The following is a 27,392-nucleotide window of genomic DNA, read 5'->3' as shown; positions in this document are numbered from 1 at the left end:
GTATACAAAGGTGTGCGCACACACACACACACACACACACACATATACACACAAACAGTGGCGGCTCCTGAAAAAATTCTCAGGGGGGGCAATTTTTCTGATGATTTAGGTGACCTACACACATTTTAAAAAAGATATGTCCAGCAACAACATGAAGACAGGGGCAGCATATAAGTCAATACCAGAAGCATTTATTGACTGATCTCAAAAGTGTTGGCTTACCAGGGTTGGTGGAGCCCTCAGTTTCATCTTTGCCTCGCAAAGCTAACTCAAACACTCCGCAAAACTTCACACACTGGATTAGCCGGCTGAGGATGTGGCGGTTCTTGCTAATGTCGTAGTAAATATATTTGTTATAGTGAATATGGAATATGATATGTTGAGTAAAATGTTGTGCTAAGATCTATTTAGGTCAGGAGCTGGTTATAAGTTCTGTTCCTATCCAATAACAATGGACAAAAGGGTCCTATCTTGTCAGCCTTGTCAGCAGGTGGCCAAGGACAACACCCACGCCATAGGCCTCTCAGTTCTTCCAACTCACGAGTTCTTGCTCTGAGGACACACACACACACACACACACACACACACACACACACACACACACACACATCATCACTGTTAAACACACACACACACACACACACACACACACACAAAAATCCCCTCTCTTAGGCTGAACATTTGAAGACAGAGAACCCGACTCAGAGCCAATGCAACAGTGACAGTAGCCTGGAGGGGACCTCGCCCAACTCATCAGGACCAATCAGAAGATCAGAACTACTAGATTCAACCTACTTCATTTATTGCATAAAATGTCTGCACACAATGTTTCGGGGCTCTCTTCAGATAATAATAATAATAATATGCCATTTAGCAGACGCTTTTATCCAAAGCGACTTACAGTCATGCGTGCATACATTTTTGTGTATGGGTGGTCCCGGGGATCGAACCCACTACCTTGGCGTTACAAGCGCCATGCTCTACCAGCTGAGCTACAGAAAGTGGATACTCATGGATGCGCATCGCAATTGTAAAATGTCAACACAATTGGAGACACCACGTCATTTTTGGAGACATGTTATTGACAGTAAACTATTGTAGATGCGACTGCTAACTAAATAAAACATTTTAGCTGGCTAGCTAATCATCTTAGCTAAATGTGGGGCAAACAATTCAGTTATTTACCGTTAATTTGAGGGATTGGGGTGAAAGAAATCGAGTTACATAGTGATACTTTACGATATACTGTATTGACAATATCGCAATATTTTAGCGCTAGTTGGCTGTACCTGCACCAAAACACCATTATTGTTCCTTCATAGCTTGTTCTCAATCTTTTCACATTGGGAGCCAATTTGTTTTCAGCACTTTTATTTCCATGACTGATCAAAACTCGTTCTCATGGCTTTCTGATCCCTCTGCAACAGACATATGGTGCGCAATAAAATCACAGTATCGAATCGCAATACGTATAGAATCATGAGACTCGCAATGCATATATCTTACCGTGAGGTTCCTGGCAATTCCCAGCCCAAGTTCATTTGCCACAACAAATCTCTTCGCTAGCAAACGCGATGTCTTCTCCAAAACGGCAATGTGTCTCCAGCAATGTTTACTTTTTTTGACGTTCTATGGCATCTCCACTTTCCAAGCATATATGACCACATGTAATATTTTGGTAAGTGATGCAAATAGTGAACTATGTAGGGCCAGGATGTAAAATATATGTAGCTGCAGCAATTTCTCTTATCTGATATGGTAAGTAATGGGGCTTAATTTATAGCTCCCTAAGAGTTTGACGAACGGGTCCGTGCACGCGATTCCAGATATCTTTACCTCTGAATAAACTGCCTTTATTATACCATATCCACCCTGTCCAAAGTCTCTACTTGGTCTCAGTTCTCCAGTAAACTTGTGATTATCAACACTAACCTCATCGTTGTGGCGGCGGACAGCTAGCCTGTATCCCTCATCAAGTTGAGTGGCAATGTTATTTTTCCATTCGTACCAATTTTTGGAAAATCCTCGGGTGTAGGACTTTCCGCCTTTAGTAGAAACCTGTTGAATTATTAAATTTGGTCTGGGAGGTCCTAATTGTTTCGTTGCCAATTTATCTTCATTTGTTCGCCGACAAAAAGGAACTTCTTTCAAAGACACAATCCACTCTTTTCTCAGTTACGTTCATGGTTACGTTACGTTACGTATGACGAAAGCGCTGAAGTGCAAGCCCTCAGACACCCATAGAGATTGTATTGAAGGCTCTGAAATTTGAAAAAAATAGATTTTACATTAGAGGCTATGAGAGACTTCTGGGCGATTTTCAACCTGACTGAAATCGCCCCAAAAGGGGGGGGAGCCATTTGAAGCACGACTTTAGCCTGATTCGACATTTAGTGGCAGTGTGGCACTGTGGCAGATCAGACGTATAGATTACAACACTGATAACTACTGTTGCCGTGATATAATTGATTAGAAAAAAAATCCCTTCCTTTTCCCGTTTGGCAGTGCGTCGCCCATATCGCCCTATTGAACAGGCCGCCCCTGCACACAAATACATGCGAGTACAAATACACACATACAGGTGCTTTTGTCTGAAATGATTAGGTACAAACAGAGATTTGTACATGTAGGTCCCTCCGAGACCTGCATGTGTTACATTGAATTGGCCATGATTGACCTGCCAATATTTCACCCTGCACAGTGTAAGCAAAATGTAAATCTCTCTTGCTCTCCCTCTCTCTTTTTCCCTCCCCCACCCCTCTCTCTCTCTCTCTTTCTCTTTGTCTGTCTCTCTCTGTCTCTCTCTGTCTCTCTCTCTCTCTCTCTCTCTCTCTCTCTTTCTCTCTCTCTCCCTCTCGGTTAGAGCATAAATAATAATCTCCATCCATGTGTGTGTACGTAACTGCTTAGAGTGATGCATAGAGGCAAGACATACCACTAGCACCTACCCACCTTGGTTCAATTGAGGTTTCTTCCACATATGCACACAAAGTGGCAGGCTTTCTCACTAAACTAATGGGTCCCTCCGAGACCTTCTTTCACTGTGATCCACCTAAACCAGGGGTACTCAAATGCAAGCCTTGAGGTCCAGAGGACTGCCAGATTCAACTGGTGTCCCAGGTCTTACTCAGTCCCTGATTAGAGGAGAATACTGATACCAGCTCTCACAGTCTCACATCAGAATTAGACATTCATCCATGTTTCTCAAACGTCAAATTTCAAAGTTATTCAAAGTGTTTAAGGTTAAGTTTAGGCATTATCTCTGCATTTTTAAGGTTAGGGTTAAAGTTTAGGCATTAACTCCAAATTCTTAAGGTTAGGCATTAACTCTGAATGGTTAAGGCTGGCCATGCTTTCCACCTGGCTACCCCTACCCCGGCCAACAGCTCTGCACCCTCCGCTGCAACTTGCCCATGCCCCCACTTCTCCTTCACCCAAATTCAGATAGCTGATGTTCTGAAAGAGCTGCAAAATCTGGACCCCTACAAATCAGCTGGGCTAGACAATCTGGACCCTTTCTTTCTAAAATTAGCCGCCGAAATTGTCACAACCCCTATTACTAGCCTGTTCAATCTCTCTTTCGTACCGTTTGAGATCACCAGAGATTGAAAAGCTGCCGCAGTCATCCCCCTCTTCAAAGGGGGTGACACTCTAGATCCAAACTGTTACAGACCTATATCCATCCTGCCCTGCCTTTCGAAAGTATATGAAAGGTAAGTTAACAAACAGATCGCCAACCATTTCGAATCCCACCGTACCTTCTCCGCTATGCAATCTGGTTTCCGAGCTGGTCATGGGTGCACCTCAGTCACGCTCAAGGTCCTAAACGATATTATAACCGCGATCGATAAAAGACAGTACTGTGCAACCGTCTTCATCGACCTGGCCAAGGGTTTCGACTCTGTCAATCACCGCATTCTTATTGGCAGATTAAATAGCTTTGGTTTCTCAAATGACTGCCTCGCCTGGTTCACCAACTACTTCTCAGATAGAGTTCAATGTGTCAAATCGGAGGGCCTGTTGTCTGGACCTCTGGCAGTCTCTATGGGGGTGCCACAGGGTTCAATTATCGGGCCGACTCTATTCTCTGTGTATATCAATGATGTCACTCTTGCTGCTGGTGACTCTCAGATCCACCTCTACGCAGACGACACCATTTTGTATACATCTGGCCATTCATTTTACACTGTGTTAACAAACCTCCAAACAAGCTTCAATGCCATACAACACTCCTTCCATAGCCTCCAACTGCTCTTAAACGCTAGTAAAACTAAATGCATGCTCTTCAATCGAACGCTGCTTGCACCCGCCCAACTACAAATACCTAGGTGTCTGGTTAGACCGTAAACTCTCCTTCCAGACTCACATTAAGCATCTCCAATCCAAAGTTAAATCTAGAATCGGCTTCTTATTTCGCAACAAAGCCTCCTTCACTCATGCTGCCAAACGTGCCCTCGTAAAACTGACTATCCTACCGATCCTTGACTTCGGCGATGTCATTTACAAAATAGCCTCCAACACTCTACTCAGCAAATTGGATGTAGTCTATCACAGTGCCATCCGTTTGTCACCAAAGCTCCTTATGCTACCCACCATTGTGACCTGAGCGCTCTTGTTGGCTGGCCCTCACTACATATTTGTCGCCAAACCCACTGGCTCCAGGTCATCTATAAATCACTGCTAGGCAAATTCCTGCCTTATCTTAGCTCATTGGTCACCATAGCAACACCCACCCGTAGTATGCGCTCCAGCAGGTATATCTCACTGGTCATCCCCAAAGCCAACACCTCCTTTGGCTGCCATTCCTTCCAGTTCTTGGCTGCCAATGACTGGAACGAACTGCAAAAATCTCTGAAGCTGGAGACGTATCTCCCTCACTAACTTTAAGCATCAGTTGTCAGAGCAGCTTACCGATCACTGCACCTGTACACAGCCCATCTGTAAATAGCCCACCCAACTACCTCATCCCCATATTGTTATTTATTTTGCTAATTTGCACCCCAGTATCTCTATTTGCACATCATCTTCTGCACATCTATCACTCCAGTGTTAATACTAAATTGTAATTATTTTGCACTATGGCCTATTTATTGCCTTACCTCCATAACTTACTACATTTGCACACACTACATATAGATTTTCTATTTTTCTATTGTGTTATTGACTGTACGTTTTTGTTTATCCCATATGTAACTCTGTGTTGTTGTTGTTTTTATCGCACTGCTTTGCTTTATCTTGGCCAGGTCGCAGTTGTAAATGAGAACTTGTTCTCAACTGGCTTACCTGGTTAAATAAAGGTGAAATAAAAAATAAAAAAAAGGTAAGGGTTAAGGTTTGGGATAGGCTTAAAATCACTGGATTTGAACATGCAACCTTTGGCATCAGAGACAGATGAAGGTAACAGTTCTCACTGTTGCCCCTAGTAGCCAGTTTCCACTTCATCTCCCGACATCCTCAGACATGGATGGATATCGAATACTGACTTGTATTACGGGTGACCTGGCTGGTCTAGACCTGCAGTTCAGAATTGCATCAAGGGGGCCCTAAAGCCTCTTCTCCAGTGAGTGAGCCATCATTGAGGGTTAGGGTTAGGGTTAAGGTTAGGAGACGCTGTTCTGAGCCATTCCAACCATCAAGTTATAGAATGAGGCTCTTAGTGGTAGGAAATCAGTCACCCTTTGTTTAAAAAAATGATATAGATAGCCTTCAGAAAGAATTCACACCCCTTGACTTTTCCACATTTTGTTGTGTTACAACCTGAATTTAAAATGGATTGAATGTAGATGTTTTGTCACTGGCCTACACATAATAAATAACCCATAATGTCAAAGTGGAATTATGTTTTTCCAAAGTTTACAAATTAATAAAAAATGAAAAGATGAAATGTCTTCAGTCAGTAAGTGTTCAACCCCTTCGTTATGGCAAGCCTAAATAAGTTCAGGAGTAAAAATGTGCTTAACAAGTCCTGCTGTTTTTCACACAGATTAAATACTTTCTAAACTGGAAAGCACGTTTGTCTATGTACGTTTATATAATAGTGCCTTCAGAAAGTAGTCACACAATTTGACTTTTTCCACATTCTGTTGTGTTACAGCTCAAATTTAAAATGGATTACATTGAGATGTTGTGTCACTGCCATATACACAATACCCCATAATGTAAAAGTGGAATTATATTTTTATACATTTTTACAAATTAATTAAAAATGAAAAGTTGAAATGTCTTGAGTCAATAATTATTCAACCCCTTTGTTATGGCAAGCCTAAATAAGTTCAGGAGTAAAAATATGCATAACAAGTCACATAATAAGTTGCATGGACTCACCTGTGTGTGCAAAAATAGTAGTGTTTAACATGATATTTGAATGACTACCTCATCTCTGTACCCCAAACATACAATTATTGGTCCCTCAGTCAAGAAGTGAATTACAAACACAGATTCAACCACATAGACTAGGGAGGTTTTCCAATGCCTCGCAAAGAAGGGCACCTATTGGTGGATGGGTTAAAAAAAAAAGCAGACATTGAATATCCCTTTGAGCATGATGAAGTTATTAATTACACTTTGGATGGTGTATCAATGCACCCAGTCACTACAAAGATACAGGCTTTCTTCCTAACTCAGTTGCCGGAGAGGAAGGAAACTGTTCAGGGATTTCACCATGAGGCCAATGGTGAATTTAAAACAGTTACAGAGTTTAATGGTTGTGATAGAAAACTGAGGATGGATCAACAACATTGTAGTTACTCCACAATACTAATCTAATTGACAGAGTGAAAACAAGGAAGCCTGTACAGAATTAAAATATTCCAAAACATGCATCCTGTTTGCAACAAGGCACTAAAGCAATTAACTTCATGTCCTGAATACAAAGTGTTATGTTTGGGGCAAATCCAATGCAACACATTACTGAGTACCAGGGGGCCTGGACAAATCTTTTTGCCTGTGCTGGCGCTGCAGATGGCTATATCGGTCCACTCAACTTGGTCTCAGAGCATTTTGTATTATTCTGTACGTAAATCCTAGACACTCCATTTACACATGTTTCATGAGCTGAAATAAAAGATCCCAGAAACTTTCCATATGCTCTAAAAACGTATTTCTCTAAAATGTTATGTACAAATTTGTTTACATCCCTGTTAGTGAGCATTTCACCTTTGCCAATATAATCCATCCACCTGACAGGTGTGGCATATCAAGAAGCTGATTAAACAGCATGATCATTACACAGGTGCACCTTGTGCTGGGAACAATAAAAGGCCACTCTAAAATGTGCAGTTTTGTCACTGCCACAGGTGTCTGAAGTTTTGAAGGAGCGTGTCATTGGCATGACTGCAGGATTGTCCACCAGAGCTGTTGCCAGAGAATTAAATGTTCATTTCTCTACCATAAGCCGCCTCCAACGTCGTTTTAGAGAATTTGTCAGTACGTCCAATCGGCCTCACAACTGAAGACCACGTTTAACCACGCCAGCCCAGGACCTCCACATCCGGCTTCCTCACCTGCGGGATCATCTGAGACCAGCCACATGGACAGCTGATGAAACTGAGGAGTATTTATGTCTGTAGTAAAGCCCTTTTGTGGGGAAAAACTCATTCTGATTGACTGGGCCTGGCTCCCCAGTAGGTGGGCCTGGCTCCCAAATGGGTGGGCCTATGCCCTCCCAGGCCCACCCATGGCTGCGCCCCTGCCCAGTCATGTGAAATCCATAGATTAGAGCCTAATGGATTTATTTAAATTCACTGATTTCCTTATATGAACTGTAACTCAGTAAAATCGTTGAAATTCTTGCAAGTTGTGTTTGTATTTTTGTTCAGTATAGTATGATATGTTACGTTTCGTATGGTATGTATTAATTTGTGGATGTCCATCACCCATTTCGTATGATATGTTACGAATTTCAATTCGTATTATATGTTATGAATTTGAAAAAAGTACAATATGTTATGAATTTGCAAAAAGTGTAATATGTTATGAATTTGCAAAACGTCCAATATGTTACGCATTTTCTAAACGTATGTATGATATGTTACGAATTTGCTAAATGTATGATATTCAGTATAGTATGATATGTTACGTTTCGTATGGTATGTATTAATTTGTGGATGTCCATCACCCATTTCGTATGATATGTTACGAATTTCAATTCGTATTATATGTTATGAATTTGTAAAAAGTACAATATGTTATGAATTTGCAAAAAGTGTAATATGTTATGAATTTGCAAAATGTCCAATATGTTACGCATTTTCTAAACGTATGTATGATATGTTACAAATTTGCTAAATGTATGATATTTTACGAATGCTAGCTAGGTGGCTAACATTAGGGTTAGGCTAGGCTAGGGGTTAGGGTTAAATGTAGGAGTTAGGTTAAAGGTTTAAGGTTACGGTTAGGTTTAGGGGAAGGGTTAGCTAAAAGGGTTAAGATTAGGGTTAGGTGAAGGGTTAGCTAAAAGGGTTAAGGTTAGGGTTAGGGTTAGTGGAAGGGTTAGCTAACATGCTAAGTAGTTGCAAAGTAGCTAAACATTTGTAAGTAGTTGAAAAGTTGCTAATGAACTAAAATGCTAAAGTTGTCCGTGATGAGATTCGAACTCGCAACCTTTGCATTGCTAGACGTTTGCGTTATACACTACTTTTGTTTTTGCCTTAAGTAACCATTTGTTTTTTGTAACCATAACACGGGCCGAAGTGGAGTGGGTCGAGAGCTTCAAGTTCCATGGTGTCCACATCACTAACAAACAATCATGGTCCAAACACACCAAGACAGTCGTGAAGAGGGCACAACAAGACCTATTTCCCCTCAGGAGACTGAAAAGATTTGGCATGGGTCCTCAAAAAGTTATACATTTTAGTCATTTAGCAGACACTCTTAACCAGAGCGACTTACAGTTTTAGTGAGTGCATAAATTTTTCATACTGTGGGAATCAAACCCACAACCCCGGCGTTGCAAGCGCCATGCTCTACCAACTGAGCTACAGGAGGCCCTATACAGCTGCACCATCAAGAGCATCTTGACTGGTTGCATCACCGCTTGGTATGGAAACTGCTCGGCATCCGACTGCAAGGCGGTACACAGGATAGTGCGTACGGCCCAGTACATCACTGGGGCCAGGCTTCCTGCCATCCAGGACCTCTATATCAGGCGGTGTCAGAGGAAGGCCCTAAAAATTGTCAAAGACTCCAGCCACCCAAGTCATAGACTGTTCTCTTTGCTACCGCACGACAAGCGGTACCGGAGCGCAAAGTTTATTTCCAAAAGGATCCTTAACAACTTAAACCCCTAAGTCATAAGACTGCTAAACAGTTGATCAAATGGCTACCTGGACTATTTTCATTGACCCCCTTTTTTATGCTGCTGCTACTTGCTGTTTATTATCTATGCATAGTCACTTTACCCCTACCTACATGTACTGTACATATTACCGCAATTACCTCAACTAACCTGTACCCCCGCACATTGACTAGGTACCGGTACCCCCTGTATATAGCCTCATTATTGTTATTTCATCGTGTATATTTTATTTATGTGACAAATACAATTTAATTTGATTTGATACCAAACGTAACATATCATACTAAATGGAGTGTCTCTGATTTACGTACAGAAAAATACGAAATGCTCTGAGACCAGGCTGATCCGCTAATACAGGACTATTAAAGGCCAAGTGCACTACTTTTGTGAAAAAATATTTGGTTCATTGTTATTTATTTATATTATTATTATTTTCTGATTTTTCAGGGGGTGCTGCAGCACCTACTTCCCACGGCTATGCTTAAATCTGCTTGAAAATCTATGGGAAGAATTGAAGATGGTTGTCTAGCAATGATCAACAACCAATTTGACAGAGTTTGAAGATTTTTGAAAAGAATAATAGGCAAATATTGTACAATCCAGGTGTGGAAAGCTCTCAGATACTTACCCAGAAAGACTCACAGCTGTAATCGCTGCCAAAGTTGATTCTAACATGTATTGACTCAGGGGTGTCAATACCTATGTAAATGAGATATTTCTGTATTTCATTTTCAATAAATTTGCAAAAATGTCTAAAAACATGTTTTCACTTTGTCATTATGGGGTATTGTGTGTAGATGGGTGAGAAAAAAAAATCAATTTTATACATTTTGAATTCAGGCTGTAACACAACAAAATGTAGAATATGTCAAGGGATATGAATAATTTATGAAAACAACTAGTAATTACATACATAAGGTGTGCTGTCAAAATACAGATTTGCGGCACTGCTGCACAGCTGGTTTTATCCTCTAATCAGGGACTGATTCGGACCTGAGACATTTAGTTCCTTGGAAGTTGTGGGAACGTATATTTTTGGTATCTCATTTGTTCTGGCAGTGGTGTAGTGGTGCCTGGAGAAGTGGGTATACTGTAATTTTGCCAAAAATGTCCCAAATGGCGCCCTGTGTCAAAAGTTCTATGAGAAATAGTGACACACTCAATGACCTAAAATGATAAATCCCATATTGGTCTTTCACAGTCAGGCCAACCCAAACTGTACTGTGCAAGTACATAAATGAGACTCAACTGAGTCAGAAATTCACAAGTTTCTGTTTTTTAAAATCAGATTTTTGCTCTCAAAGTCACACTTTTTTAATAGAAAAATTGGAGGTCCACATCAGGAGACCACTTTTGAGGCCTGGGACAAATCTAAGACATTTGTATTTTTTAGAGTAGTTACCCTTTAATTCAAGTGTGCAGGCAGGCACCTAGCACTGTTGTTTGGTTAGCAGTGTTTCTGCAGCACATGAGATGGATTTAGCTAAACAAATGGCCACTGGATTGATGCAAATAATCATGATATCATTCTGCCAGGTAGGCTACTTTGTAGCTAGTTAACATTTCATTGAGAAGGTTTTTGGGAAAGCCTTTCCATCTACCAGAAGACGGTTAGGCCTTTCATTAACATCGTTATATTTTTCCTGTTCCTTAATTGTTTGAAACCTGGATGTTTTACTTCATATTATGAGGCATGTCTTACCTTGCTTCAAAGTAGCCTATAGCCAAAATCCCACCATAGAAAAGTGGAGGCAATTATTTATAAAGACTTCCTCATATGTTCTATTGGTTTTCTTTCAAATGTATTTCATTGTCTAGAAGCCAAAGGCATTATCCTAGTCATATTAGCAATCCATGATAGTTGTTGCATCTTTAGATCTTCCCTCTTTCTACATTTCTAATGGACATTTCCATCTCTGTCCATGAAACCACTCGCATTTTGTAACATTCGCACATACGCCTACCACGGTGTGCACTTTGCTGCACCTAAAATGTGAAGAAAAAATAGTTTATCAACATTTTGATCTGTTCTATCAGCCTTATTAACTGATACGCCATATACCTGCACAACACTACTTTGATACGCATCATTGGGATTAAAAAGTGAGTATACCCTCCACTACACCACTGGGTTCTGGGAACGAAGCCATACGTTTCCTGACCGGTAAAACATAACATTTTTTAAACTTTCGCCTGTTCTGGAAACATACATTTTTACGTTGCAGGGAGGTTCTGAGAACGTTTTACTATGGTTCCCTGAACGTTTTCCTGGGAGGTTTTGTTAACGTTCTGAGAACGTAAATTATAGGTTATTTGAAGGTAATTAAATAACGTTCTGAGAAAATGTTTCAATAAGAATTTTAATAACTCTGCTAGCTTAGTTTGTGTTAAATGTTTTGAACTCCAAGTACACATGGAACTTAATTTGCTTAGGCATTAGTCATGCAAACAGATTAATTTTTCATTGTGGTACGGTGTCAGTGAGCTTCAAACCTATGATCTTCTCTTCTCTAACCATGGAATGAGTCCACTGCGCCACCAGGATGGAGCTAGCATGCCTTGTTTTTTTAACTCATACAAAGCTGTTCATTTTAGTCTATTCAAACAGACCACATTTCAAAGGAAATGAGCACTCACTAAGATCAGGTGTAGCCAATTAGTGGGTTCGGCCAACACATCTGAACACACTTAACAAGATAGAGGATAGAGAGAGTTTTGTTGATGCTGAGAACTGAATGTATATTTAGAACGTTCTCTGAACATTACTAAAGTATTCTTGTGTTTATTATGGAAAGTTTCCTTAACGTTCTCGAAACAATTTGAGAACATTACTTTAAATAGAACCATGAGGAAACCTGTAAGAAACGTTATGCTGAAGTCCTGAAATTCCCACAGAAGAATGTTGTTTCTTAACGTTCTCGTAACAATGTGAGAATATGATTTTAAATAGAACCATGAGGAGACGTTATGCTGAAGTACTGACATTTCCACAGAAGAACATTGTTCGTTAACGTTCTCAGAATTATTTGAGAACATTCCCAATGTCAAACCAATTGGAAAACGTTCCTAGAACATTACCAAAATTGAAATGAAATGTAACCATGTTTGAACTTTTAGGAAAGTTCTGGTTAAAGTAATGAAATACCAAGAAAAAAATACAAAATTGTGAAGTTCCTTAAATGTGCTGAGAATTTTCCAAAGCCATGCAACTATCCTGCACCATTCCCAAAAAGTTTTGGGAAGGTTGTATGCAAAATAACCATTGGACATATACGCTCTCACCAAGCTCTAAGAAACATATGGTTCTCAGAATCTTATGTGCTAGCTGGGAGACACCAGGTGAGTGGGCATTCTGGCCAATCAGTGACAGGAATCCATTGGTACTTCCTGGGAGAGCAGTAGGATACCTCAGACCTCGACTAGTTTGACTCTAGTCTAATGTTTATTCCAAAAGCACAAATCCCAAAATAATGTCCTCAGCTTAAAGAGCAACTGAAGGCGATAAACAATTTATCTGATAGAAAATGGCCTATTTATTCTAGTGTCAAAATTGACTACAAAGTGTAAATAGGATAATTTTGTTCACAAAGTCAGCCTCGTCCAACAGTTTTGTTAGTGAGTTCGTCATGACTTACTTAAAGGTTTTGATTTTGACAATTCTCTCTTGCCCACTAACACGGGACACACAGCTGCAGGGATTGCACTCTATCCAGTCCTACCTCAGTACACACAGACAGTGAGACATACTGCGTTCACGTGCTATAGGAGTTATCGGAAGTTTCTAGTTCCGACTGGGAAGTGTCACTTGAAATTCCCTTCAAGTCAGAATTACAAGTGGGAAACTCAGTGAAAATGTTGTTGCTCGATTTGCCGAGTTGTGACGTTTCACCACTGACCTTTTAACTTTTCAAACAAAAGATGACAACAATATGGGTAGGCCTAGGGCCTAATGTAGCTATTTTGATCATATACTGTAGTCAATGTTAAGCAAGCTAGCCAACGTTAGCTAGATTATCAAGCTAGTTAAAATCGTATTGGTTGAAGAATTGTTCCGACCAAAAAGCACATGAATGAAACAAAGTCGTATTTCCAACATCACAGCTAGCAAATAGGAAGCTCCGACAAGCGAGTGAACGCAGCAACAGACTGCCCAGCAGCCAGCGGATTGGACCTTGTTTACGTAAGAGAACATGTTGTGCATTTTTTTACTTGAGAAGTACTGCACCAAACAGCTAATTAGCTAGATTACAGATTTCTTGAGTTATCTTTGATTCACTCTGACTATTTTGAGGAAGTGATACTGGCTTTGTTCCTATGGTGTCTCATGGGGGACAAACATCAGTAACTGCACATCGAACCTCACCCCAAAGACAAAAATCAAGTTTTTTCTTAATGAGAAACAGAGAAACGTGGAATCGGTGCATTCCGTCACTCTGTAACACAAAATGTGCAGTGAAGCGTGACAGATGTTTCTTTATGATATGTTTGGAGTGTGTGGGGTTGTTATTTTCCAATAGACTTATTTGGAGTGGGTGTATGAGAGGTGAATATTGTGTAGAATAACCTCCTGAATCCACTTTCACTGTTTTACCAACCGTAGTAGTTCACTCACGACCGCAGGTAACACTTGATTGGAGAGCACTCTCCTGCGAAAAGTGCTTTTTTATATTTAGAACGCTTGGCATTGAACAGAACGCAAGCGGTTATTTGCTGGTGGTTGGGGTCATGGAATCAGAATGAGTTGGTTAGGATTTTAATTCTATGGTCGGTTTCTCACTCCTAACTGACATTGTGTGGGCGATGCAAAATGGGAAACAAACATTATGGCCTCACGACAACCACCCACCAGCTGTGGACACCCTTAATGAGAACATGGCATACTGTGTGTGTGACTAACTCCCCCTATACATCCACTGTTAAATGCACACCTCTGTGTGGGTGTTGGTTTGTTACATTTTACTCTTTTTAGTCATTATTGAACATCAAAACATAAAGCAATTATTTTAGGTAGTGTAAATAGAGTAGAGTCGTGAGAGGGTAAAGTTGTGTTTGTGTGTGTGTGTGAGCCTGAATAATGCACCAATCTAGACTCAGGGATAGATGTAGCATACACTCTCAAAATTAGGGGTTCAACAAGGGTTCTTCTAAGATCCTCAAAGTTCTTTGAAGAACCTTAGCGTTCTTGGCACTGAAAATTGCCCCCAAAAGGTTCTTCCAAGAACCCCCATAGGAAGTGGGGTTCATCGAGGAACCTCCTTAGTTGGTGGGGGTTCTTGCAGGAACCTAAATGCCCAACTGAAACATTTGGATTTGAATTTGAAAGGACAGCAGGTGCAGGCACTTAACTGAACAATGTAAAGACCTCCTCAACTTAAGGTAAGGTTTGTCCCTTATTTTGTCTAAATTTATATTTTTTATGATGATACCATCTATCTTTTCATATTTGTGCACATCTTTCTAAAACAGAAAATTGACAATTCAATGGATATCAAATCAACAAAGAGGTAAGAATATGTAGGCTATAAGAATATGTTGAAGGCTATCTGTTTTGGGTGCAGATGACTGAACTGTTCACTTTTGTTTCTGCAGGTATACAGAGGAGGAGGCATACAAAGGTATGTCAATTGGTTTTGGTATGTTATGCAGATCCCATTTACCATCCTCCTCCCTAACCTCTTCGATGAATATCCAACAGGCCTCTACATTATGGACAAGGTATGTGTATGAAATTATCAAAATAGGTTTTTTCATTCACATTCACCACAAAAACCAAAGTATGAATACTGTTGTGTGTTATGTTAATCATCTGTATAATTACATTTTTTGGGATTCACAGACTTCACCCTCCCTACACCTCTGATGAATATAACAGGAAACCTGTTCGATCACCATGCACTGCAAAATCATTCTGGCTATGGATACGCAGAACATCAACACATTAACATCAACAGGCCAGAGGGTATACTCATAGGACTTGGGGCTCTGCTGGGAATTTACCTCATATTCTGATTTTTTTATTCTGCTTTGCCACTAAAATTATAATAAACACTGACAACTAAAATATTGTGTTATTGTTCTTATTGTCATGCGTATTATTGTTAATAATAATAATAATAGGGGAGGGGGGGTAGTTAAAAAATGTACCCCAAAAGGTTCTTCAAAGGGTTCTTCGAGGATCCATTAAAAGGAGTTATTCGAAGAACCCTTTTAAAGGGTTCTTCGAAGAACTTATAGGGGTTCCCCCACAGTTTCAATTTGAAGAACCCCTAAAGGATACTCCATAAACCTTTTCTTTTTAGAGTGTAGTAAACAAAAATCCGGTACACTCAAATTAGTATGATATGTTACGAATTGTTACGAATGATATGTTACGAATTCCAATTTGTTGTGGCTAACATTAGCTAGGTGGCTAACGCTAACATTAGCTAAATGGCTAACGTTAGCTACGCTAGGGGTTAGGGGTTAAGGTTAAGGTTAGGGTTAGGTTAAAAGGTTAAGGTTAGGGTTAGCTAACATGCTAAGTAGTTGCAAAGTAGCTAAAAAGTAGTAAGAAGTTGCTACATTTTTACATTACCATTTTTTAAAATTGTACTTAGCGGAGACCTGTCCAGAATGACTTAGAGGAGAAATTTGGGTTAAGTGCCTTGCTCAAGGGCACAATGATATATTTTTCACCTAATCGGCTCGGCGATTCGAACCAGCAGCCTTTCTAATTAGCTAAAATGCTAAGGTTGTCTGTGATGAGATTTGAACATGCAACCTTTGGCTTAAGTAACCTTCTGTCTTATGTAACCATACCAAAGGTACCATATTATACTAATTTGAGTGTCCTGGATTTTCATTTGTTGCGTCTAGTCTATGAGACAAGCTTGCAATGCACACTTCTGTATGTGTGTCAGTTTAATGTGCTTCCACTCTCTTCACTATTGAACTATTAGCATTTGATTGATCCATGTCACTAACAACAGTGTTTTGTCTTCATCACGCAGGGGTCAAAAGGCTAATTTATGGGAATATATGGTAGCATACAATTAGGTTTTATCTTGCTGAGTAGTCAATAGGCCATTATGGAACCAACAATGAAATCATGATCAGGAGGAGAAGGGTGATGATTATAATGATGATGATTATTAATGATGATGATGATGATGATGATGATAATGTTATTATTATTTTTACCTTTATTTTAACAGGGGTGAGGATGAGGATGATGGTGATGATGATGATGATTGGTGGTGATGATGGTGATGATGTTGGTGGTGGTGATAGAGTTAGAAACTCACTCTGTAGGTCTTTGTAGAAAGATAAATGAGTGTGGAGACCTATGCGTCCTGCGGGTTCTACTACAATGGTTTACATTAAAGATATAACGGGGTACCGATGGACAATGTGTTAGTGGGTAGAGAGAGAGAGAGAGAGAGAGAGAGAGAGAGAGAGAGAGAGAGAGAGAGAGAGAGAGAGAGAGAGAGAGAGAGAGAGAGAGAGAGAGAGATGGCATGGTCTCATGACGCCCGTACTGACATCACTCGGGTTGGAGAAGCGCGAGGAGGAGAGGAGAGGCGCTCCCGTTATTAGACCGGGGCTCGCGGTCACGCTCACTCCTGGAGATGCGCGCGTTGCTGTGAGACAAACTGATAAACTCGAGGAGAGAGGCGGCGAGGAGCTGAACTCAGGACTACCACTGCGCGAATATATACTGTACAGTGTACACCCTGACATAGAGAGACAGAACTAGGGGCCACGAGCCAGCCAAAGCATGACTGCGCATCATCTGCGCTTGGATATACCAAACACTCGCACACATTCCTACCAAACCGAGATATGAGGTCTAGGAACGAGGAAACACGAGGAAACTGAAACAGCTCTGGGTGATGGACTCAATGCGCAACTTGGAATTCTGTTGGACACGGTTTTGTTTTCATTAATTCCAGAACGTTTTTTGGCTATATTGAGGACGTGCACAAGTTACGACATAAAGGACTAACTTCACAGTGCCATTCAGAAACAACTTATTATTTAAGAAATACATTTTGCTCGAATAATGTCCAGGTTTATGCCGATGAAGTGAGGGACATGTTTTGGTAACACGCCAGTTAGTCTGCGGAGGCTCAACCATTGTATGAGCTAAATCTGTTCAAACCAATGTTTTCTTGAAGCTAATTGAAGATAATGTCATATTTGTTAGAATAACGATGGTTTATTTGTTCTTAAATTAGCCTATCTACACAGCTTGTATATGCTCAGATAGCCCTGCTGTGTGCGTCTCCCAAGAGACAGCGGGGATTTGAGGGAGAAAAGGCGCGCGCACTGATATCTGAAGTTGGCTATCATACCCAGGGAAAAGTGGTTGTAACTTGTTCCCAATTTCGCCTGTGTCGCCTTGTATTATAGGCTAAAATTAGATTGAAAGGCTATTTCTGTAACCGCCCGGCCATAACGTTCTGCCTCTTTAAAATATCCAAACAATCAAGCAGCTGTGAGATTACAATCCATTCTGTTTTGTGTGTTGGACTACTTTTAATTGTTTGAGCAGTTTTATTTTCATACTGTAAATTTTCTACATAGCCCCGATCGACGGGAAATATAATTGCGCTCTACTTTATTCAGGGCACTCGAATAGAAAACCATTGACCAGTATAGCCTGGCGCACTCCATGGGCATAGTTTATCGTTTGGCTTATTAGAATGGACTTGGAGGATGAAATTGGGAGGAGAAGGTGAATGAACTGCGATAACACGAAATTAAGACTTTTTATAGGCTGTAGAATGAAAAGTTACAGGCTAATGTTTTTTCCCTAAACTTTTCAGTGAACCCTTTGACAGCAACATAAACAAGCTCAGCTATATTACTGCTTTTTTAGGATATCATTTTACGTCAGCCATCCTAAAGGACTATAAAACAAACATATTTATTACAACAACATTTTATTCATCACTTTAATCAACCCCATCCATCTTGTTAGTCATGGCTTCACCTTTGGATAGTGCATGTTCAGTGGGGCTGGGCGACACTAATAGCTCGACCAGCGGTTCATCTCTTCCCTGCAATCAGAGCGTCTCTTCCCTGCAACTGGCCCCTTACTCCCCCGAAGCCACAGCGCTCTTTGCTACGGCCATCACCCTCATGATAGTCTTTACCATCGTGGGAAACATCTTCGTCATCATCGCCGTCCTGACCAGCCACGCACTCAGAGGACCACAGAACCTGTTTTTAGTGTCACTAGCAGCTGCGGACATTTTAGTGGCGACCCTCATCATCCCGTTCTCCCTGGCCAATGAACTGCTGGGTTACTGGTACTTCAAGTCTCTGTGGTGTGAGATCTACCTGGCGCTGGACGTTCTGTTCTGCACTTCTTCTATAGCTCACCTGTGCGCCATCTCATTGGACCGTTACCTGTCCATCAGCCGGGTTACCTACTCCCGCCAGCGCACGCCCATGCGTATCAAAGCCTCTATCGTGGTGGTGTGGCTCATCTCGGCCATCATCTCCTTTCCTCCTCTACTGTCGCTGAATAAGAGCGAGCCGGGCGGTGAGGGTAGTGAGAGGGGGCCTCAGTGCCAGCTGAACGACGAGCGCTGGTACATCCTCTACTCCACCGTCGGCTCCTTCTTCGCCCCTTGTCTCATCATGATCCTGGTCTACATGAGGATCTACCAGATCGCCAAGCAGCGCACACAGAACCCGCCAGGCGAGCCCAGGAAGGATGGGGTGGGCTGTGCCACCCCAAGTCAAACCCCTCGGGGGATCCAAGCCAACGGGAAGGAGGAAGGAGGGGAAACCCCAGCTATTCCCCACAAAACTTCCAGCGTCAGACCACCCACCCTGGCTATTACTCCATCACTGTCCCCGGACCAGGCCAAAGAGACCCCCTCCTCTCCCACCCCCAATAACCTCCTCCATCCTCCGGATCCATCCCTAGCTCCAACCCCAACCACCACCTCCCCTCCTACCTCCCCCCTGGGTCCCTCTCCCTCCTCAGTCTCTCCCTCTCCCTCCTCCACCCTCCCCCCACCAGCCCCGGCCAAACCCAAAGATGGGGGGAAAAAGGGGAAGAAGGGGAAGAAGTATAACAATAATGGGGACAGCTCAAACAGCTCTGACAGTGACATGGAGCACGAGGGAGGGGGGAGGAGGGGAGTCAACACACCTAGCATGGCGGGTTCACCCGGCATCCACTCCCCTGCCACCATCCAGAAGTACAGGGACATGATTGTCACATCTAAGGGGGCTCGGCTGGTGGCGGGGAGGAGGTCTAAGCCAGACACCACTCCAGGAGCGGCACGTCGTAAAGCCATGGTGAACCGAGAGAAGCGCTTCACGTTCGTCCTGGCCGTGGTGATCGGAGTGTTTGTCGTCTGTTGGTTCCCTTTCTTCTTCTCCTACTCGCTGCAGGCCATCTGTCCTGAAACCTGCACCCTCCCTGATCCCCTCTTCAAGTTCTTCTTCTGGATCGGCTACTGCAACTCTTGTCTGAACCCCGTCATATACACCATTTTCAACCAGGACTTCAGGAAGGCCTTCAAGAAGATCCTCTGTAAGAACACCAAGGGCACCTTCTTCTAGACTGGATGCTTTGTAAGGACACCAACGACAACCTTCCTTTAGTAAAGGGGCCTTAAACAGATTACCTGTAAGGTCAGTCCCTTCTTTTCACTCCCCTCTAAACCCTTTAAGGTGTACAAAACAGCACAAATATTCTGTCCTTTTCCAAGAAATTTCACTGATTTTTTGATTCTATTTGATGACATTACAAATGGCTGCCAATTCTATCGTGAACTGCTACAGACTTTCCAAATAGAATGCGGACTCAGAATAGCTGTAGAAAAGCTCACCTCGCAACAGTGTTAAAAATACCTTGTGTAAGAAAGAAACTGTCTAAGGGCTTGTTGTTTTAGTCCCTTGGTGCATATCTGCACAAGTCCGGCTGTTACCTGGAGAATTGTGACGGTCCATTGCAAGGACATAGTGTGGGGAGAGCATGTGCAATATATGTTCCGTGACTTCTACTCTGGGGGGCTTTAGAATAATACTGTGTACGAATCTGATTATGATCTTTTGTTAAAAGGTAGGAGGCATGTTTTGAGGTGTGAGCATCACACAGTATGTACAGAAAGTGGATGGAGAGGAGGAAGAGAGGAGGGAAAGAAAACGCCATTTTGGCTTTTTAGTCACTCGTGACATAAAGGACATGTTGTTGCTTGTAAAATGACAGTGTAGCACTACTCTCATCAGAATCTGTCTGACTGACTCATATTGTCTGGAGAATCCGTTTAATTTAAAATTGAGAAACGTTTGGGTCCAGAAGTATACCACTAGGGTTGCAATATTCTGGAAACTTTCAATAAATTCCCTTGTTTTCCTGAAATCCCTGTTGGAAGATTCCCAGAATCAGGATGGAATAAGCAGGAAATCCAGAATTATGGGAAAACCAGGGAATTTATTGAAAGTTCCTGGAATTTTGCAACCCTATACACCACTGCTCACTGAGAACTCCTGATCTACACACAACATTCTTTAAAACAAACCAATATCCTTTTATCAGCCGTCTGAAAAACAAAACAGAACAACGTAAGGAGATGATAGGCTTGTCCTGTTTTGGAGAGATAGAGGACTGAGAATGAACCCAAATACCTGTCAGCCTGTTTAAGTACCTCTATCAGAGGGCAGAACCATGAGGAACACACAAGACCCAGGTCGCCTGTCTACTTACTTCTACATAGTTACTTTTTTCCTGCCTCAGGAATAGCATACGTTCCTGTAGAGATGTTATCCACATGAGAGAGACAACAACAATACTTTTACTGTTCAACTCCCTCTCAAACACTGATCCCCACCACTGCTGTAATGTGGGGCTTAGGCTATATTTTGAAAGACACCTTTGTACCACAAACATACCTTGCCTCTGGCTCTGTGAAGACAGCGGGTGCATCTCAATAGTCCATTATTTGTTCCTCTACTCTTGTCTTTTTCTTCATCTGCACTGAAAAACAAAGGATATATCGGTGAATGCAATAAGAAGGATCAGGAATTTGTTTCCACCTGCCCAGCTCTGGGTCAGTGCAGGTGGACTAAAAGAAGATGAAGAGAAGAAACCATTTAACACACTCTCTAAATCCCAAATGACACCCTATTCCCTTTATAGTGCACTACTTTTGATCAGGGCCCATAGGGCTCTAGTCAAAAGCAGTGCACTATGTAGGTAATAGGGTGCCATTTGGGATTCCAAGTGTCTCACAGAGAGCCTTAAAGGTACAGCTCCACCTCTCCTCCAATAGCATTACACCACAGGGTGACCTCTGTTTCCAATTTTTTTACATTTACATTTTAGTCATTTAGCAAACGATCTTATCCAGAGCGACTTACAGTTAGTATTTTCATACTTTTTTTTCCCATACTGGTCTACCTTGTTCCACCAACATCAACATGGATTGGGTCTGTACATTTAAAGGGAAAAAAGTATTTGATCCCCTGCTGATTTTGTACGTTTGCCCACTGACAAAGAAATGATCAGTCTATAATTTTAATGGTAGGTTTATTTGAACAGTGAGAGACAGAATAACAACAAAAAAATCCAGAAAAACGCATGTCAAAAATGTTATAAATTGATTTGCATTTTAATGAGGGAAATAAATATTTGACCCCCTCTCAATCAGAAAGATTTCTTGCCCCCAGGTGTTTTATACAGCTAACGAGCTGAGATTAGGAGCACACTCTTAAAGGGAGTGCTCCTAATCTCAGCTTGTTACCTGTATATAAAACACCTGTCCACAGAAGCAATCAATCAATCAGATTTCAAACTCTCCAACATGGCCAAGACCAAAGAGCTCTCCAAGGATATCAGGGACAAGATTGTAGACCTACACAAGGCTGGAATGGGCTACAAGACCATTGCCAAGCAGCTTGGTGAGAAGGTGACAACAGTTGGTGCGATTATTAGCAAATGGAAGAAACACAAAATAACTGTCAATCTCCCTCGGCCTTGGGCTCCATGCAAGATCTCACCTCATGGAGTTGCAATGATCATGAGAATGGTGAGGAATCAGCCCAGAACTACTCGGGAGGATCTTGTCAATGATCTCAAGGCAGCTGGGACCATAGTCACCAAGAAAACAATTGGTAACACACTATGCCGTGAAGGACTGAAATCCTGCAGCACCCGCAAGGTCCCCCTGCTCAAGAAAGCACATATACAGGCTGTCTGAAGTTTGCCAATGAACATCTGAATGATTCAGAGGATAACTGGGTGAAAGTGTTGTGGTCAGATGACACCAAAATCGAGCTCTTTGGCATCAACTCAACTCGCCGTGTTTGGAGGAGGAGGAATGCTGCCTATGACCCCAAGAACACCATCCCCACCGTCAAACATGGAGGTGGAAACATTATGCTTTGGGGGTGTTTTTCTGCTAAAGGGACAGGACAACTTCACCGCATCAAAGGGACGATGGACGAGGCCATGTACCGTCAAATCTTGGGTGAGAACCTCCTTCCCTCAGCCAGGGCATTGAAAATGGGTCGTGGATGGGTATTCCAGCATGACAATGACCCAAAACACACGGCCAAGGCAACAAAGGAGTGGCTCAAGAAGAAGCACATTAAGGTCCTGGAGTGGCCTAGCCAGTCTCCAGACCTTAATCCCATAGAATATCTGTGGAGGGAGCTGAAGGTTTGAGTTGCCAAACGTCAGCCTCGAAACCTTAATGACTTGGAGAAGATCTGCAAAGAGGAGTGGGACAAAATCCCTCCTGAGATGTGTGCAAACCTGGTGGCCAACTACAAGAAATGTCTGACCTCTGTGATTGCCAACAAGGGTTTTGCCACCAAGTACTAAGTCACGTTTTGCAGAGGGGTCAAATACTTATTTCCATCATTAAAATGCAAATCAATTTATAAAAATTTTGACCTGCGTTTTTCTGGATTTTGTTGTTGTTATTCTGTCTCTCACTGTTCAAATAAACCTACCATTAAAATTATAGACTGATCAGGTCTTTGTCAGTGGGCAAACGTACAAAATCAGCAGGGGATCAAAAACTTTTTTCCCTCACTGTATATAGCACAATTCCAAGCACATTACATTGTAAAGAGAATAAATACTTTCCCAAATTGGGACAAGGAAAGCAAATTGGGACATTTAGAGATTTTTGGAGTGCAGTATATAGTCTTGGGAGTTATTTTTTTCTTCTATCAAAGACACTGGACAGTGACTGGCTAGCTTTGTTTAAGTGGATTCACCTGATTTCAGCCTGAAAGGACATTGCTATTACCGAACACACTTCTCCCCATGGAACAGAACAGAGCAGAACAGTGGATGTCTATGAGAGAAGGAACTCAGCCACCTACCGCTGGCCTGACACAAACACTTCAAACAGTCTTGAAAAAACTCTAGTTGATATCGATTATAACACTGAAATGTCCTGTACATCCTGTTTCTGGAAGAACATTCATCCCATAAGATAATGTAATACTTTATTAAACCCCCAAATAGGAACTATGGGATGGATTAATGAATGAATGATTGATAGATGGATTAATTGATTGATTTAGGAATGTGCCTGCACTGGCTGACTGGACTTCTATCTGGCACTTTCCTTTATTTCTGAGAGGTACTGTGACTCTTTATGGTTGCTCTTTGTGTACAGTATTTCTCAGAGACTGACATGTCATGATGCTCTTTGTGTTTTCTCCCTCACAGAGGCTGTGTTTGTAACTGTGAATGGTGTGTTATGACACTATGGGACAAGGGCTGTCGGCAACAACACTTTTACTCTCCTGTTGTCAAATTCTGTTGACCCTTGTGTGTGTGTGTGTGGGTGTGTGTGTGTGTGAGAGAGAGAGAGAGAGACTGTGTGTGTGTGTGTGTGTGTGTTTGATAAGAGCCTGCATGAGTAGTGTGTGTTTGCTAATGATCCACTTCTAGTGGTACCAGCTGGCTGTTATTGTATACTGTGGATGTCCTCACACTGGTAAGCACAGAAAACAGATGTGGTGATAGAGACTCTATCCAAAGAGCTCTCCCTGAGGGACACTAGTCACTAGATGGCCTGCTAGAATGGACAAAAGGGAGGGATACCAGAACTATTTAGCATGCACATGATCTATTTGTTCTTTATTTAGGGTTATGGTAACTCTTAAGGATCTGAGTAAGATCAAAGGTGAGGTAAGGATTAGTTGTTGAAATTGCATTTTGTGGTAAGAATTGAATTTTTTGGACCTCTGTCCTTTCAAACATGGCCGTTTAGTGACCCCCAGAGGGACAGAAGAGCCCTGGGACACCGGCTGACACGGACAGAGAGGGACTCAGAGCATGTGACTCTATCATGCTCTAACGAAGGGCTGTGATTGGATAAGCTATGTATTATTTATTTATTTAGAGCTATTTTGTGTTTCCTGTTCGTTTCATATTTATAGTTTTTTTCTTCCTGGCTGTGCACTCCAAGCAAGTTTTAAACATTGTATAAAATCTGAATATGTTGAATGAGATTCATTGATTTAAAGTGAGCAGAGGAACATGATTAATGAGCAGACCTATGTATGCGGGGTTTGGGTTATTTTGTATCGCAACTCAGTCAATGCAGAAGATAAATGTCATGAATTGAAAAATTCCTTTACAATATTGGTCATATGGATTTGAATGTCCTTGAATTTTCCTGCAGCTTATTTTTTTATGTATTCTTTTTTACTTGTTTCTTAAACAGTTTAAATGGTGGTTTGTAAGATACTTAACCGCGCTGATGGAAGGCACTATAACAGTCTGTGGTTGTATAACCATGGAGCTCAGCAAACAACCGCCCCTGTGTTGGCACAAATCGTTCTGCGACAATAACATTCTCTTGCATTCTAGAATGTGATTGTCATAGAACTTTTGGTGGTAACAGGGTGGCCATGAAATCTCAATGTATAGTGAATCATCATTCTCCCTGCTCCTCTGTGACCTGCCTGGACTCTTCTTCTTCTTCCCCTGCTGTGTTTGACCCTGGACTCCCTCCCTCTCACCTCCATTTGAAAATAAAGCAGTTTAAATAAGCATGGCATGATGTCATTTCAATCACTTAATATCATGTAATACTGTACTGCTATGACGTTAAAGGGAACATGAGTAAATGGGCTTAGGGGTTAGAATATTACACACTGACTCTTGGGGGTGGCCCTAAATATAGCAGACTTAACTGGATCAATATTACTGTACCTTTAACGTTTTGGAGATGCCAAAAGCCCACAGTATACTGTTTAACATTGGATTCTTAATATGGGATAATTCGTTTCTTATTATGGGACAATTCTAACCTTGTGTACCCCTAAACATGTGAGCAGCAATGAAGACGTCATTTTAAAGTGGTTAAAGTATAAGGCATACTGAAAGCAGCACAAACACAGTTACTGTATCGTCCTGATGGAATAAATGCACAGCATACTGTTTAAAAATCTGCCTTGAGTGTCACACACACACACTCATACACACACACACACACACACACACACACACACACACACACACACACACACACACACACACACACACACACCATATCTTGTTATGACAGTGTGATGGCCATCATTACTGCCTGTCGTAACGGTGGTCAACAGTGAATTGAGTTACACTACCGTTCAAAAGTTTGGGGTCACTTAGAAATGTCCTTGTTTTCCATGAAAATATACATGAAATGAGTTTGAATAGGAAATATAGCAAAATGCATAGGAAATGTAGTCATTGACAAGGTTAGAAATAATGATTTTTAATAGAAATAATAATTGTGTGCTTCAAACTTTGCTTTCGTCAAAGAATCCTCCATTTGCAGCCTTGCAGACCTTTGGCATTCTAGTTGTCAATTTGTTGAGATAATCTGAAGAGATTTCACCCCATGCTTCCTGAAGCACCTCCCACAAGTTGGATTGGCTTGATGGGCACTTCTTACATACCATACAGTCAAGCTGCTCCCACAACAGCTCAATAGGTTTGAGATCCGGTGACTGTGCTGGCCACTTCATCATAGACAGAATACCAGCTGACTGCTTCTTCCCTAAATAGTTCTTGCATAGTTTGGATCTGGGCTTTGGGTCATTGTCCTGTTGTAGGAGGAAATTGGCTCCAATCAAGTGCCGTCCACAGGGAATGGCATGGCGTTGCAAAATGGAGTGATAGCCTTCCTTCTTCAAGATCCCTTTTACCCTGTACAAATCTTCCACTTTACCACCACCAAAGCACCCCTAGACCATCACATTGTCTCCACCATGCTTGACAGATGGCATCAAGCACTCCTCCAGCATCTTTTCATTTGGTCTGCGTCTCACAAATGTTCTTCTTTGTGATCCGAACACCTCAAACTTCGATTTGTCTGTCCATAACACTTTTTTCTTCCTCTGACCAGTGTCTGTGTTCTTTTGCCCATCTTAATCTTTTCTATTTATTGGCCAGTCTGAAATATGGCTTTTTCTTTGCAACTCTGCCTAGGTCAGCATCCCGGAGTCGACCTCTTCACTGTAGACGTTGAGACTGGTGTTTTGCGGGTACTATTTAATGAAGCTGCCAGTTGAGGACCTGTGAGGCGTCTGTTTCTCAAACTAGACACTCTAATGTATTTGTTCTCTTGCTCAGTTGTGCACCGGGGCCTCCCACTCCTCTTTCTATTCTGGTTAGAGACAGTTTGCGCTGTTCTGTGAAGGGAGTAATACACAGCGTTGTACGAGATCTTCAGTTTCTTGGCAATTTCTCGCATGGAATAGCCTTAATTTCTCAGAACAAGAATAGACTGACGAGTTTTAGAAGAAAGTTATTTGTTTCTGGCCATTTTGAGCCTGTAATCGAACCCACAATTGCTGATGCTCCAGATAGTCTCAAGAAGGCCAGTTTTATTGCTTCTTTAATCAGCACAACAGTTTTAAGCTGTGCTAACATAATTGCAAAAGGGTTTTCTAATGATCAATTAGCCTTTTAAAATGATAAACTTGGATTAGCAAACACAACGTGCCATTGGAACACAGGATTGATGGTTGCTGATAATGGGCCTCTGTACGCCTATGTAGTAGATATTCCAATAAAAATCAGCCGTTTCCAGCTACAATAGCCATTTACAACATTAACAATGTCTACACTGTATTTCTG

The 27,392-nt window shown here is 41.7% G+C and overlaps 1 protein-coding gene across 1 annotated transcript; it reads left to right on the top strand.

Moving 5' to 3' along the window:
- Positions 1 to 16,912: 16,912 nt before the first annotated feature.
- adra2b (adrenoceptor alpha 2B) lies at positions 16,913 to 21,759 on the top strand. The gene has a single exon (XM_041899701.2). The coding sequence runs from the start codon at positions 18,260 to 18,262 to the stop codon at positions 19,856 to 19,858; it is 1,599 nt and encodes a 532-aa protein (XP_041755635.2). The 5' UTR covers positions 16,913 to 18,259; the 3' UTR covers positions 19,859 to 21,759.
- The last annotated feature ends 5,633 nt before the right edge of the window (positions 21,760 to 27,392 follow it).

The sequence above is a fragment of the Coregonus clupeaformis genome, chromosome 18, assembly GCF_020615455.1.
Source record: "Coregonus clupeaformis isolate EN_2021a chromosome 18, ASM2061545v1, whole genome shotgun sequence".
Lineage (NCBI taxonomy): Eukaryota > Metazoa > Chordata > Actinopteri > Salmoniformes > Salmonidae > Coregonus > Coregonus clupeaformis.
Note: the sequence above shows the minus strand (reverse complement) of the source record. Positions and strands in the feature narration are given on the sequence as shown.